Source organism: Myxocyprinus asiaticus, chromosome 36, assembly GCF_019703515.2.
Source record: "Myxocyprinus asiaticus isolate MX2 ecotype Aquarium Trade chromosome 36, UBuf_Myxa_2, whole genome shotgun sequence".
In the NCBI taxonomy this organism is placed as follows: Eukaryota; Metazoa; Chordata; class Actinopteri; order Cypriniformes; family Catostomidae; genus Myxocyprinus; species Myxocyprinus asiaticus.
Genome location: NC_059379.1, coordinates 10,447,385 through 10,462,145, shown reverse-complemented (window position 1 = coordinate 10,462,145; position 14,761 = coordinate 10,447,385). Strand labels below are relative to the sequence as shown.

The 14,761-nt window shown below is 37.0% G+C and overlaps 1 protein-coding gene across 8 annotated transcripts in view; it reads left to right on the top strand.

The window, feature by feature from the left end:
* The window catches only part of LOC127426939 (brain-specific angiogenesis inhibitor 1-associated protein 2-like), a 79,816-nt gene that overhangs the window by 4,735 nt on the left and 60,320 nt on the right, over positions 1-14,761 (top strand). For all 8 annotated transcript variants that reach the window (XM_051674143.1, XM_051674145.1, XM_051674142.1 and 5 more), the window contains exon 2: positions 13,432-13,507. In XM_051674143.1, coding sequence (XP_051530103.1) covers positions 13,432-13,507 — 76 coding nt within the window. The remainder of the gene's footprint in view (positions 1-13,431; positions 13,508-14,761) is intronic.

The window sequence follows — 14,761 nt, the reverse complement described above, 5'->3', positions numbered from 1 at the left end:
AAAGAATGTACTGGTCGCTCTTTTCCATGCAGTTGCAGTGAATGGGGACTAGAGTTTTCAAGCTTTAAAAAGGGTGAAAATGCATCATGAAAGTGGTCCATACAACTTGTGCTGTATATTTCAAGTCTTCTGAAATCACATGACAGCTATGGGTGAAAAACAGACTGAAACGTAAGTAGTAGTGTTGGGCTCGAGTCCACCTTAGACAAGTCCGAGCCAAGTCCAAGTCTTTAAACAGTTGAGGTCGAGTCAGAGTCCAAAGGGGCCGAGTCGGACTCAGGACCGAGTCCATAACAGGCTGAGTCCAAGTCTGAAAGAATCTGAATTAAATTTGTAACCATAAACTCAGTATCAATATTTTAATCTTATTTTAACGTTCACAACTAAGAAAAACGATTCGTCAAATATAAATGCAAAAAACAAATGATTAGTATCCTGCTGAACAAATTTCAAAGTGGTTTCAGAATGAAAGCATATGCTTTAGGTGTATGAAGGCAAAACTGTCCTTCAACACACTTCTTATTGCATTCTGTTGACATTTCAGTTATTTGTTGCGTTTCCCCTCCACTCAAACATAGACTAAAGAAAATTAAAGCTGCGTTAGTCATTACAACCAGAGTTATTATTTCGAATTTGAATGTAGTTTTTATTTCTACTTAATTTTCAATTTGTCCATTCAATTTAGTTTAGTTTTATCTAAAATTATGGGTGAAATACATCTAATGTAATTAATTACATACATTTAATGTGTTTAATACATTTAATAAATGGTAATATTAAAACATTTAATAATGCCAATAAAATTATATACCGCAACAGAAAATAAAAACAGAAAAGATCAGATACCATTAAAAAAAAATATTTATATACTACAGTACTACACTTCACACTTTTCAGTCCCCCTGCTGTGTCCAGGTGTAACCTACTTCCCTAAAGTCAAGATCAAACTCACCTTGGGCTGACGTTTTGTTCTTTTCACATTATATTTAGTATGGATAATAGGTGAATAGAGACTTCTCCCCTCACTTGTGTTCTTCATTGTATTTTGACTTTTTTGCCATTAAAACGCAAGTGCCAGCTTTACAGGTAACGCACAGTGGTTGCTCCACAAATATGTGACGGACTGAGTTGTACAATTTCCATCATGGTCTATTTCATCCATCATATTAATTTAAATGTCCCTAGCTGCTATGTAGTAAATTTGATTTTATCTCGATATAGTCAACATTTTTAGTTAGAAATGACTTTGCATAGTAGGTGTGAGTCTGATAAAATGTGTTCTATTTAATAATTTGCAGAGTTGGGAACGTACTTTTTAAAGTGTACTTACGTTATTTATATTTCTGGATGCGAGCGTCAGAACACGCCTGGCGAATGGCGATGTGTGAGAGAGTGAGTACTTTGAAAGAGTGTGCACTGTTGCTCTCAGCCAGAATAATTACACGTAAGGACATATACGCGCATATACTGATGCGCAGAATCATATACACAGAATGTATGATAGTACTAACTGTAGAGAGCACATCAATATGAAGACAGAGCCAAATCCTGGACATGTAGAGGCCATTTTGAAATCTCAGCCAGATGCTTTTTTCAGGTCTGAAAAAGAGGTCATGTCTGGGTAAAAGAGGACGTATGGTCGCCCTATGATACGTTATTTTTTTGTTTGTTTGCTGCAGATCTTTCTCTAGAGTTCTGTAGGTGCATATTCCATGTTAGCCTGATCATGTCTCACGTAATCCCAGACCTGAAGGCAAACATTGTGTCCAAATTCATAAAGCACATGTAAAAAGATGAACTATGCAGAATTTTGTTTGTGAGTTTGTATGTGAGAGTATGTGTACGGCTTGCAGCTGCCTAGTAATCTCACAGGTCCATGGGAGCCTAAATCCACCCGTCTGCACTTACAAGTGACTCAGCCTGCATCTGCCAATGTGAGTGGGCAGTGTCTCACGGGCCAATGTCTGTGCGTGCATGTGCCTCTGTCTGTGTGTGTGTGTGTTTGTGTGGGTAGTGTCTCACAGACCGAATGGTCTGTGTGAGAATGGGCAAAGCGTAGGGGTTGTAAATGTGTGTGAGTTTAGCTTTGTGTGTGCCCAAGATGAGCAGGAGAGTCAGAGCTCATAAAATATATTATCATGTGTTTGGAGGCTGTTTTCTTTCATACCACACTGCACTACACACACCCTGGCCACATGCTTTAACTAGCCTCTTACTGGACCATATTTCTTTAATAGATGTCAGGCTTAATAATGCCCATGCAGTCCAAACAGATGGAGCCATTAAAGGGATAGTTCACACAAAAATATCTGTCATCGTTTACTCACACTCACCATTGAGGTCATGTGATTGATGAAATGTAACATTTACTTTAAGAGGATGTACATGAACATGTATTGAGATAGGTGAGGAACTATTGCAAGTGGTTAAACTGTCAATTATCACCATTACATTTTTTTTTTTGCTGGAGTTAGTGTAAACAATGCAACAATGCTTATCTCCATCCAGAGCTGTTTCTCTTTTGGATGGACCTCTACCTTGTTCCATCAACAACATGTGTGTGTGTGTTTGCTTTGGGTTCAGGTGTGAGTTCCCAGTTAAATCAGCTGGTATGGGTGGAATGTGTGGTGTCAGGACAAAGCAGTTTTTTAACAATGAGATTTGTTTAATTCTGTCAAAAACATTTTTTTATGATTTATAGGCGAGGTTTTTATTTCCCACTTACTGTACATGTATGCACTTGGCAGATGCTTTTATCCAAAGCAATTTAACAGTGCATTCAGGGTATACATTTATCAGTCCATGCGTTCCCTGTGAAACACATGACCTATAATGGTGTTGTCAGTTGTTCATATGCATAGCAATTAGGTAAGCACAGTATGTTTTCCCACATGTCCTGGTTTTGGCATTATATAAATAGTCCTACTTCCAGCTTCCCCTCTTATCTTAGTTCAAGTGGTCTGGAGAGCCTTCACAGTATGTAGTTACCATTAAAAATCTGTCCTAAATGCATTTTTTGTTTGTTTTTGTGCTGTAAACTGTCAGATGTTAGACAAGAATACAGATCGTAGTTAAACAGCATGCTGAAGGAAAGCTTCCGCATGTTGGACGGTGTTTGCGTCTGTGTTTTTTGAGTGTGCATGGTACTTCTAAGGGAATGGGCTGCTTGGTTGAGAAAAGTGGATCATAAAAGCTTCCCTAGATCTAAATCTAGGGCTAACCTGATGACTATGCAGAAACTTGTTACTTACAGATGGCCGTGCTATCTGCCTTCATTATGCCATTTTTTATATTTGTTAATTGTTTATGTCTTGCTTTCTCTTTGCTGAATAGGGACCCCTGTTGTTATTTTTCTACACTGAAACACATTTTCACTGTTAGTTTTGCATGGCATTAAATGTCAGCGGTTGGTTCTCTAGTAAGTATAACTAGGGATTGACCGATCTGCCAGTATTTGTCAATTTTGAGATCTTCGGCATCTGCAATCAGTGTGACCAATTGGCAGATTAATAGAACTGGTCATTCCGCCTAGTGTTTATTCTGACAATTCTATGTGCTAGCTCAGGTAGTGCTCTCGTGCAACATAAGATTGCATTTTTAATGGTGGCATAGTGGTTAAAGCTAAGTGTTACCAAAGTACCAATAATCTTCACATTCTGCAGGAAATACACTGATTTATTTGAGCTTTGAAATGACATGACACAATCCACATTCTTTACATTTTTATGATCTCTCATGTTCTCAGCTGTCTAGTTTCGTGGTGACTTTTTAAAATTCTCAGCCATAGGTGATGACAATAATGAACTATGCAAACCGGATCATGTTTCCCTCTGCTGTTAAATATTATAAAGTTTCATCTGGTGTTTCATCGATTGAAATGTTTCAATCGCCAATACTGATATCTGGAGCCGAAATAAACATACTACAATTTAATGACAGCAAATGAGATGTGCACTTCTTGTACACAATATTTACTTAATAAAGAATATTTCAAAACAGAAAATGTGCAATATCCATTGACAAGTCTGCCAATAGGCTGTCGATATTTTGTAATTGACACAGCACTTCAAAATGGCCAAATATAAGACCATTAATTGGCCTGGCATACACCGTATATCGGTCTAATACATTTAAACATTAATTCTGCAATAAGAGAACCTTTGTTTTTTTTTATGTGTGAGAGAGGAATTTAGTGTGTGTGTGTGTGTGTGTGTGGAGCGAGAGAGAGAGTATTAAACGTGCACCCAGATATGTCTTGAACATGATGGGGGTGGGGTTTGCAGCATGAAGCACTTACATGTTTCCACTGATCATGGTATATATATTGGGGGGTTAGGTTGTTTTGTTACCTCCCCCCCACCCCTCCTGGAATCTACGCCCCTGGGTGAGTGGTATGCCAGCTGTTTGAATGTCAGGATAAAGTGATGATGAAAGATTTTATTTTGCCAGCCGCACATCCTCAAATTATAATATTCTCACTGGTACAACATATTCTAGTTATTTTATATAAAATCATAGACACACACAGATACACTCTTAGAGTGCAACTACTAAACAGAGACATCTGTGTTCTGATGGATTACTTTAGAAGCATTTAACCTTTTAATGGCCCTTTGAAATAATTACATCAATAACATTTTGAAATTCTCACAGCAGTTTGATATTGACATCAGAATATCCACTCCACGTTTATTGATGCAAATTAGTTCATGATACAAAAATGATTTAGCATAATGAAGCCTATTTTTAGGACCATATAATGGACCCTTTTCATAGGTTAATTTAGGAGCATAAATCTAGCAATTTTTTAAAGTATAAGCATATTTATAACTCTATACCTTGTGTTATATTACCCTGGCATTAATTAAGGAAAAAAATCACTGCTGTGCTTGATGCTTTTTTTTGGGGGGGTGGGGGTGGGGGTGGGGGGGGGGGGGGTGGTTTCTTGTGCTGTTGGAGTAAATGGGAATGCAAAAGTAATATTTGTTATGGTCTCCCATGTACCTCTATAGAGGGTTAACCTGCTATAATTTACTTCCACATCTCAAAGCCAGAGATGTGAAAAGGGTACATTGCTTCATTTTTTTATTTTAAGGTTAAATGTGACCCAGACATTTCTTGGCAATTTTCATGAAATTTACTCTGCTAGTTTGCCACATCATTTGCAGTGCGAAATAGCAATTTACAGGATGATCAAGACAAATATAGCCTAGAATCTTACCACCGTATCCTTGTGGTTTTGTTCATCAGAGGGCTGTTGTAATAGTTGTATCTCATTCTTTGCCAATTCTTCCATCCCACTAGTCTAACCCTGGTACCCACTCAAACTACTCTGCTGGATGGCATGCATGATAGTAATATGTTTGTCTTGCCAGTATCCATTCATAACAGCCATGACAGTAAAGGGCTCCTCTTCAATCACATTATGTCATGACAGCTGCCAAAGGACATTAGCCCACGGACTGAAGTGAATGCACAGAGCCAAAATATTGCCACATAAGCAAATCACTCTGGCACAGCCCTGTGGCTATATATTTTAATGGACATATATATATATATATATATATATATATATATATATAATTTCAGATTTTTCACTCTGGGGTAACACAGATGAGTTCACAGTTCAAATAAACAAAAAATACTTTGGTTGCTTGGCTAAATGATCCTTTTTCATAGAATTGATTAGGTGGTTATTAGTGGCACTGTCTTAAGGCAAGCATCACTATTATTATTGCCCATCATAATTAAGGCACTGTTTGTGCTACAGATATAAATTACTTTAAATAGTTTAGTTAAGAGATGTGTGCTATATTTTCCTAAGTGACTGAACCAGTGGCAGACAAAAAAAGGCGAAAAAACCCTTGGACTTACATTGAAGGAGGGACCTGAGCCACAGAGACTTGGAGTTTGGCCAGTAAGCAACAACCCGGAACACCCTCGAAACACATTAGCAACTACACTGCAATGCACTTGAAACCATTTTGAACACTTTTGCAACCTCATATTAACGTTCTGACAATAGTGTGACATGGAAAGAAAAGGTGAGAGTACAGACTGTTTTTTTAGAGGAAGGGGAATGATTTGACGTTAAGTGTGAGTTTGAGCGAGAAGGAGATAATTGGGATATTCTTCCTCCTGGAATCTCTTCTGTGACATTTTATCTGTGATCTCATGGGAGATCACACCAGCAAAAAGAAAAACTCGCACAATACCACTATACAATCAGGCACAGGTACCGGCACATGCAATTGTTCTGTATTTCGGCCAAATTTGTCATTTTCTCCTTATATTGGAATTTAAATAGTGATTCACTCATTTCTCATCTATGTTTCTGTGAATGAATTAAAGTGTTTGGATGGATGGGGACATAGTGTTCCAGCAGTCAAAGGTAATGAACACTAAAGCTGCTTAACCCCCCCCCACCAGCTGAGGAAGTTCAACCTGCCACAGGAACTGCTGACACAGTTCTACTCGGCTGTCATTGAGTCTGTCCTGTGTACATCTATAACTGTCTGGTTTGGTTCAGCCACCAAATCAGATAGAACTACAACGGACAGTCAGGACTGCTGAGAGGATTATATGGTGCCCCCCTGCCCATCCTCCAAAACCTGTATGTCTCCAGAATGAGGAAACGTGCAGTTAGAATCACTCTGGACCCCACACACCCTGCCCACTTCCTCTTTGAACTGTTGCCCTCTGGCCGGTGCTACAGAGCACTGAGGGCCAGGACATCCAGGCACAAGAACAGTTTATACCTCAGGCCATTTTCCTGATGAACAATTAAACTGCCTACAGACTTCCCCATAGTGCAATAATGTAAATACATATCTCATGTACATATGTAATTTCACATATTTAAATAATTGTACATAACCCTACCTTGCACATACATTACCACTTGCACATGTACATACGCCAATCTGTTATATGTCCTATTATTTGTATGTCTATTTATACTCTTACATTGTTTTATATTCTGTCTCACTGTAGTGTCGTTTCTTCTCACCAAAAAAAAAAAAAATTCCTTGTGTATGTGAGAACACTTGGCAATAAAGCTCATTCTGATTCTGATACTGATTATTGTGATTAGATTGTAAGAGCCATATATGCGGAGAATGGGAATGCAGAGTAGCAGAGAGTAAGGCGGGGGAATTCCGACAGAGCCATATTTGGGCAAGGAAGTAATTCTCTCTCCCTCTCACCTCTCTAAGCTCGCTCTGAAGTGGGATATGCATGAAGTGCTGATGTTCGCAGTGAACCCACTCACACACACACACTCAGACACACACTTACACAGACAAGGGCTCATCTGAGATGGAAATTGGTCGGATGAGTACTAGGGCGGCTTATAGAAGTGGAGGCAGCTGTAATTAAATGTCTTGCAGCATTCGCTGTGGACATTGAAACTCTTTTTCCATATGGGAAGCTGAATGCAGCCTCTGCAGAATATTAGCATAGTTACTGATTCTAGATCAGGGCATAATACTGTCCCTGTTGGTTTTATAATGTAGATGAAATGTTAAAACTGATCTGGAGTCGTTCTCTTTAAGCTTGGAATGTGTGTTTGGAGCTACACTTGATAAAGTATGATAAAGCTGAAAATGTTTCTGTTGTATGTTTCAGGATGGAAGATGTCTTTTTTGCACATGCAAACATGTGTTTGCTTTTGTAATGTGATGTATTAGATTGTGAAAAGTGGTCTCTGTGACAGGTGGTTGGAGGGGAGGGATTGGAAAATGAGAGGGCAAAGTTTCAGAGGTGAAGTAAGTTATTACATTTTGAATACAGATTACGAAGACATTTTTATTTCTTTGGAATAATGTGAACTGATTATTTGTGCACAATATGATAGGAATATTTGTTAAGAAAGTAAAGAGGGTCAACTTTAATTTCATTATCTGACTTTAGGTGAAAAGGTGATTTAAAAAACTTAATGGAGACCATTTACAGCATCTAAAGATTTACTTTTTCTTATACATATAAATTTTAAAGTAAAAGTTGTATTTCCAATATTGGAGAGTATAGGGATAATATGGTAAATAAAAATGGAGAAGATAATGCAATGTTTTGAACAGAAGGTTGCCTGTTTAAATCAACCCTGGCATTTGGGTTCAAAAACCCACTCAGACACACTGATTAATACACATCATTATCCATTTCCCAACTCAGTTGGCCTGGGGCTGCAGGGCTCAAGAGTATTACATAACATTGAACAGCAGGCGGCCTTCACTGGAGTGTAATTCACATCAGTGACCATATGGCTACTTTTAAACATGTTTTACTGTGTATGTTGTACCAGGCACTTTTATGAACCCAGCAGACATTGAGGCATAGATCGTCATTGGACTGACACACAGATGCAAGAGTTGATTACAATCATCAATTGTTTTCATGCTGTCTGATACCACGTAGATGTGTTAGTTTTGCCCCACAGGTTTATATAATGTACATTTGTAGATACTGATGTACAAGGGCATGTTTGTGTTTGTGATAAATGATGCATGTACAACCCTCTTAAGTCAACAAACACTGACTGATCTCCCATTCTCAGCTTATTAACATGACAAGCCAACCTGCGTGCATGTGCAAAGAGAAAATCTGGTTTAGAGCGAAGACTCCTCACAGCACCAGATTATTCAAAGATCCTTATTCTTTTATAAAACTCTGTTCATGAGACCAGCATGTTAATGGTCTAATGTATAACACTCTGCTTTCTCAGGGTAAAGTTAAAAATAACTTATCCTTTACACAAAGCTTTTCATATCCTCTAATCTAATGTTATCAGGTTTATAACTGAATATGCCTCTGATGCAAGACATTTTCTAAGAGAAGTCCAACAATGGATTGTTGCCTATAACTTTCTGTGTATTCTCTTCTGTGACAGTCTACATCCTATCTAATAATATCATTCACATCTAGTTCCACATTACTGTAACATGTAATCGCACCTCCATCTAAGACAAAGGGGGAACATAACATTCCGCATGGCTGTTTCTGAACCAGCGGTCTTGCTGATAATATGCATCAATATAAAATCTTGCTCATCAGTGAAGGCTATTATTTATTTCCCAATGAACATGCCTGTAATTAAGCAGTAAAAATGACATGGTAATCTGTGAGAAGTGTCTGGCAGAGCCACGCTGAGAAGAAAATGGCATCTAATCAAGGGTTTGGTTGCTCTCGTTCATGCTTGTTAAACATGGATTGATTGCTTAGGGACTAATCAAGGAAGGAGTGTTTTCCCAGTGGAGTGTTTTTACTGCTTTTAATGATTAGATGTAGGGTGGACATTGGCTTGGCACTCGTTCATATGTAATGCTGATTGCACTAAGAGGGAGCTCTAAAATGTTGGGATCAGGAAAAGTAGCTTGGTAATTTCCAGTACTTCCCATGTCCACATAGAGCTAATGATATTTAGTGGTATTTATAAGGCTTGCAATGCAGTGCATACTGAATACTGAATGACTCCCTAATGTTTAGCTGTGAGGATTCCTTGCTCTTTTAAATTATACTGTATATACAGCACATTATACATGATATACATTGAACGTGCTGGAATGTTGAGGTTAACCAATCATAACGGATGTCATTTCCATATAAAAGTCTTAAAGGTACAGGAACAAAAAGCTTTTTACTTTAGGGGTCAAAGAGAGGGTGGAAAATAGACATGAATCTAAATTACGAGTTTTAACGTTATTTTAACATTATTAGTGGCTTTCATGGAGAAAAAAATACATAGGACAAAAGTGCAGAATCTAAGTATGTTTTCCCAAATCTGGACATGTAAAGTAGAGGTCTGCACAGAGATTAAGTTTGGACCATAACTGAGACCCAATTTGACCCAATCCTGACTCATATGACGTTATATATTAAAAACAACAATTTGTTGGGTCCTGTTGGGCAGCAGAACTAATGTACCTGTAAAGACCAATCTGGTAATTTCTGCATGAATACCTGCATTTGACCTGATGCATGCAATCATGCACTCTCATCTCTCAGGAATGTGGCACATCGACTTCTGTCACACTATGATTGTGTAACTCCCTCCTTGATGAAAACAAGCCAGCTGTGCTGGCACCCAACCATGCATTTCTCCCTCTCTTCACTGGTTTCATGCCTTTATTTCCTCCTCATCTCCTCTGCTGTTTATTTATTTATTTATGTTTTGTGTTCTCTGTTTCCTTAAGGATTTTATAAGGAAGATTAGCAAAGTGGACAGACTCAGCTGTATGATTACATGCAGCAGAAGATGAATTGCATAATGAATAAGTGTGAGCTGAGATGCTGAAATGTTAGATAAGGAATGCTGGCAAGAGAAAGAGAATGAGATTTATGAATGGTTCCCTTGGGATTGAGTTCAACGCCCCTCGATTTTATTTTTCCCCTCGCTGTCCACCTGTTTTCAAGGTTTGGTATATTTTGGGGTTGTCAGTATGTGGTTTTTGGCTGGTCTTTGATTACTTTAAGCCATGTGGAGGTTTGTACTAGTGGTTGACTGATATTCCATAACCAATGCTGACATTTAAAGAGAGCAGATGACTAATACAATATAAATTCATAATCATACATACAAGATGGTACAATCTATGATTTTATTTATTATTTTTTATAAATTATTTAAATTAGATAAAATAAATGTACTGTTATATCTATGTATTTGTTTATTCATGCTTATTTCTAAATGTAGGTAACATTTTTACAGTAAAATACTGGCAGCTGTGGTTGCCAGAAATTTACTGTAAAAAATACAGTGACCATGTTTCAGGCTTTACAGGATGTAATTGTGATGCCTGTATATTTTACGTTTCACTACCATTTATATTATTAAATTATATACAATTTATATACTGTATTAAACTAATGGAACTATAAAAGTCTGCTTTTCACTTTAAAATGTATTGTTAATCACTGTAGTAACAACGAAAGGCCATATTATGACTGGAGCAATAATAATACACATGCAAAGACTCACACAAACACCATCAGGGTAACACATGTGACAATAAAATAATGCAATAAAGTGTATTGCATAAAATATAACATACACACTCCAATGTAATGCACATAACTGATTTTAAAAATAAGAAGAAACAACAATCCCCATAAAATTTAATGAAATGTGATGGGTCACGCAGGTTATTCTGGGAATGCCAGATTATTGTGTTTCACCATGGTTTTAACTATATTTTACAGTAAAATTACATGTATTTTTCTTGTTAAATATATATGATCATTTTTACCGTATACAGTATATAAATGTAACTACCCATTACATTACTGTAACTACACACTCCTCAGGGTTTAAAAAAAAAACAAGTCCACTGCTGAAGACCTCTGAATATTAATGAACCATTTTTCTACACACTATTACACTCTATTCCATAGCTGCACACACATCAACAGTCTTTGTCCTGGTTTTTACTGCAAACCTGCTTTCATTGTAACTGGAACACATGCAAGTAGGGATTTAGGACATTCCCAAAAAAATCAGTGTACTGCAGGCCTTAAACGTCTTCACTCTCATTCTGTAAAACCTGGAGTGGAATATTTCCTATTTTCATACTTACAGCTTCATTATATCTCCACAACTTTCACTTTACATTGCGCAATACTCTGTCTTACATCCTCCGTTCTTTGCAGTTTTCCTCCACCATGTCTCCTGCTTTAATCTCTTTGAACTCTCTCTGAAGTTTTCTTCCTCTGTCCCTTTTTATGCTGTACTATATTATTTTCCAAGCTGTGATGAAGGTTTTAAAAATGGGAACAATGTGACTCTGGGGGAGAGGGTCTCAGAGTCATTCTAAAAACAAATTCATCAAGCCGAGAGAGAAAGGAAGAGAGAAAGATTTTACTCTTAATTGAACAGTTGAGCTCTCTGAAGAGGAAGAGGTCTCCACAATAAGTAGTTTCTACTGAAATAAATAGATTTTTAAAGGCAGCTCTTAATGTTGGATTAGGTAAGTCAGACAGTGGGTAGATCTCTACATACTCCCACAGTCCTGTGCTCACCAGTAACAAAGGAAAGGCAAATCCCAGCTGGCATGATGCCCTCCAAGTCTCACTAATGAGAGTGATTTAAAAGGTGGGGGCGTGAGAGCTTTGGCTCCATTTCTCTCTCTATCCATCTTTCTTGGTACATTGATTGTGCCAAGAAACATCTCATCTAGCGATAGACCAGTTACTTTACTGGTTTAAGGATATTTTGAGATTATAAGTATCTGAGTATTGAGTATTATCAGTTGACGCACTTGTGCCATTTCCAAAATCTACAGCCTAGTCAATACATAGTGCACAATTTCTGTTTTCAAATACTCTTAGCGAAATTTGAGTAAATATTCTTTAAAATAAAAGTTTTATTTTAGCAAGTCAAAAGTGATTTGTAAATAAAATATAATAGAAAATCTAAAGTTTATAAAATGAAATAACATATATAACATATATAATATAATAAATATTAATAATGATGCACAATTTTTGTGTTCAAATACTTCTATAAAAAATACTTTTTCAAATTTGGTTTTCAAATAGCAAATGTTTTGTTCATATTCTGTAAAATAAATGATTATTTTTAGCATATAAGTTATTTATAATATAATATAATATAATATAATATAATATAATATGTAAAAATCGAAAGTTTATAAATAATTTATTTAACCCCACTCTGCATCGTGCTCCTGATCCTCCGTTTGGGTTTATTTTGAGATAACGACTGGCTGACTGTACATTATCCCACTTATTGCGTGGATACTTACCTAATAAATTAATAAATGTACATGAAATATTGATTTGAGTTGAATTTACAATATTATGTGAAAAGGAGACTGCTAAATTTAACCTCCTGTTTGCATCAGAGTTCTGTTGGTGTTTATATTGTGAAAATGTCAGTCTGACTGCTCATTATCCTAATCATTATACAAGTACTTGCCAAATGTAATAATAGTATAGAATAGAAATCAATTAATATTATGTAAATCTATAGGAGTAAAATAACTTGCATTTAGTTTCAGCATACAGCATTTAGTTACATTGCACCTCAAGTGCTGTAATTAAATTGTAGTTGCCAATATCACATATCGGAATTTTATATTTGTATCTTTAACAGTGAGCATTATTAAAAAAATCCATAACTGTGTGTAGGACTTATTATATTTTTGGCCTTTTCATACAATTAGACCTACTGTACATGTGGTATTCACACTTCAGCAGACTGACACTTTATCGTTATATGTAGATTTGAATGAATTATAAGCTAACCTCCTCAATTAACTGCATCTTTGAAGACAGATGGGGTCTCTTCCTGCCCACTAAACTTCCTGTGCTACATTGTCCCCTTCCTGTGATCTAATTCTTGGTAATGATGAGTGTGCCTAATAACAGGACACCACTGCTGTTGTGCTGACTAAAGCTGTGCTATTTCTGTTGCAGTCCATCATGGAGCAGTTCAACCCTTGCTTGAGGAACTTTGTTGCCATGGGGAAGACCTACGAGAAGGCTCTCTCCAGTGAGTACATCAGAGGCTCCTCCATTATCACTCTAGCAGGCAATGAGCCAGCTACTCAGCTATTGATTCGGCTACTGTTTCATTGGGTTGCTTATTCAAGTAATTTACAAGCAGAAAATACTTGAAATGTTCATGCTTATGGTGAATGCTGCTCCTTGACATGGTTTAAGAGGATTGCATTTGGGAAAGGCTTGTTACTTTCAAGAAATAAAAAATCTTTCTTGTATTAAAAGTTTGAAAAATGTTTAACTGTTTGTTGAATGTTTGTTAAGAATCAATGTTTTTGTCTGTGGGGTTAAAAACTTCCTGTTCCTTTGTATTGACTATGTCATAGAATGTTATATGTCAAATTCCATCTGCACACTAACCCCCCCCCCAATTCATGCATGTTGCATCTCAAAAGCTGTCGGATACATGCAACCAATTACACTAATTATGTATTACTGTTTTATTTGCGGACCTGCATGTGTGGTTTAAGATGCTGACTAAGATGTCTGGGCAAGGACAAGGACGAAGGCTTTGTGGAGCAAAAATGTGCACTGAGAGGAAGGGAGAGTAAAATGGAACAGAGGATGGCCGTAAATAGGCCAGAGAGAGCTCCGGGAGCAGACGCAGTCCCATGGAGGGTGCATAAAGGGAACAGGGATGATATATATTCAGGACAAGCATGGTGCGTCATTGCAAAGAGGACAAGAATGGATGAAAAACTGAAAATTGCAATGAAAATTCTGTGAGCATTTACTTCTCATCTTGTTCCAAACCCATATTACTTTCTTTCTTCTGTGGAATACAAAGGGAGATGTTAGGTAGAATATTTGCCTCACTTTTACTGCATCTTTTTCCATACAATGAAAATGAAAGGTTACTAAAGCTAACATTCTGCCTAACATCTCCTTTTGATGTCATACATGCAGGTGAGTAAATGATGACAGAATTTTCATTTTTGGACAAACTATTCCTTTAAAGGCCCTTTTCTGCACGTCCTCATTCTCATTATGCTTTATCTAAGAATAATTATTTACTAAAATTCAATCTTTACTTCTAACACATCCTGAAAGAGATGTTGAATGTCTTGGAATAGATGTGAGGCAGGATTCTGCATTGTGATATATTTATATTAATTATCAGGTAAATAGTGCTACCACATTGTTTGATCACAATGTATAGTGTTAGCTTGGTTATTGTGTGCATTTCAGCACCATGGACAGGGCAAAGGCTTCTGGACAAGTGCAGAATCCCTGTAGAGCAGGGCTA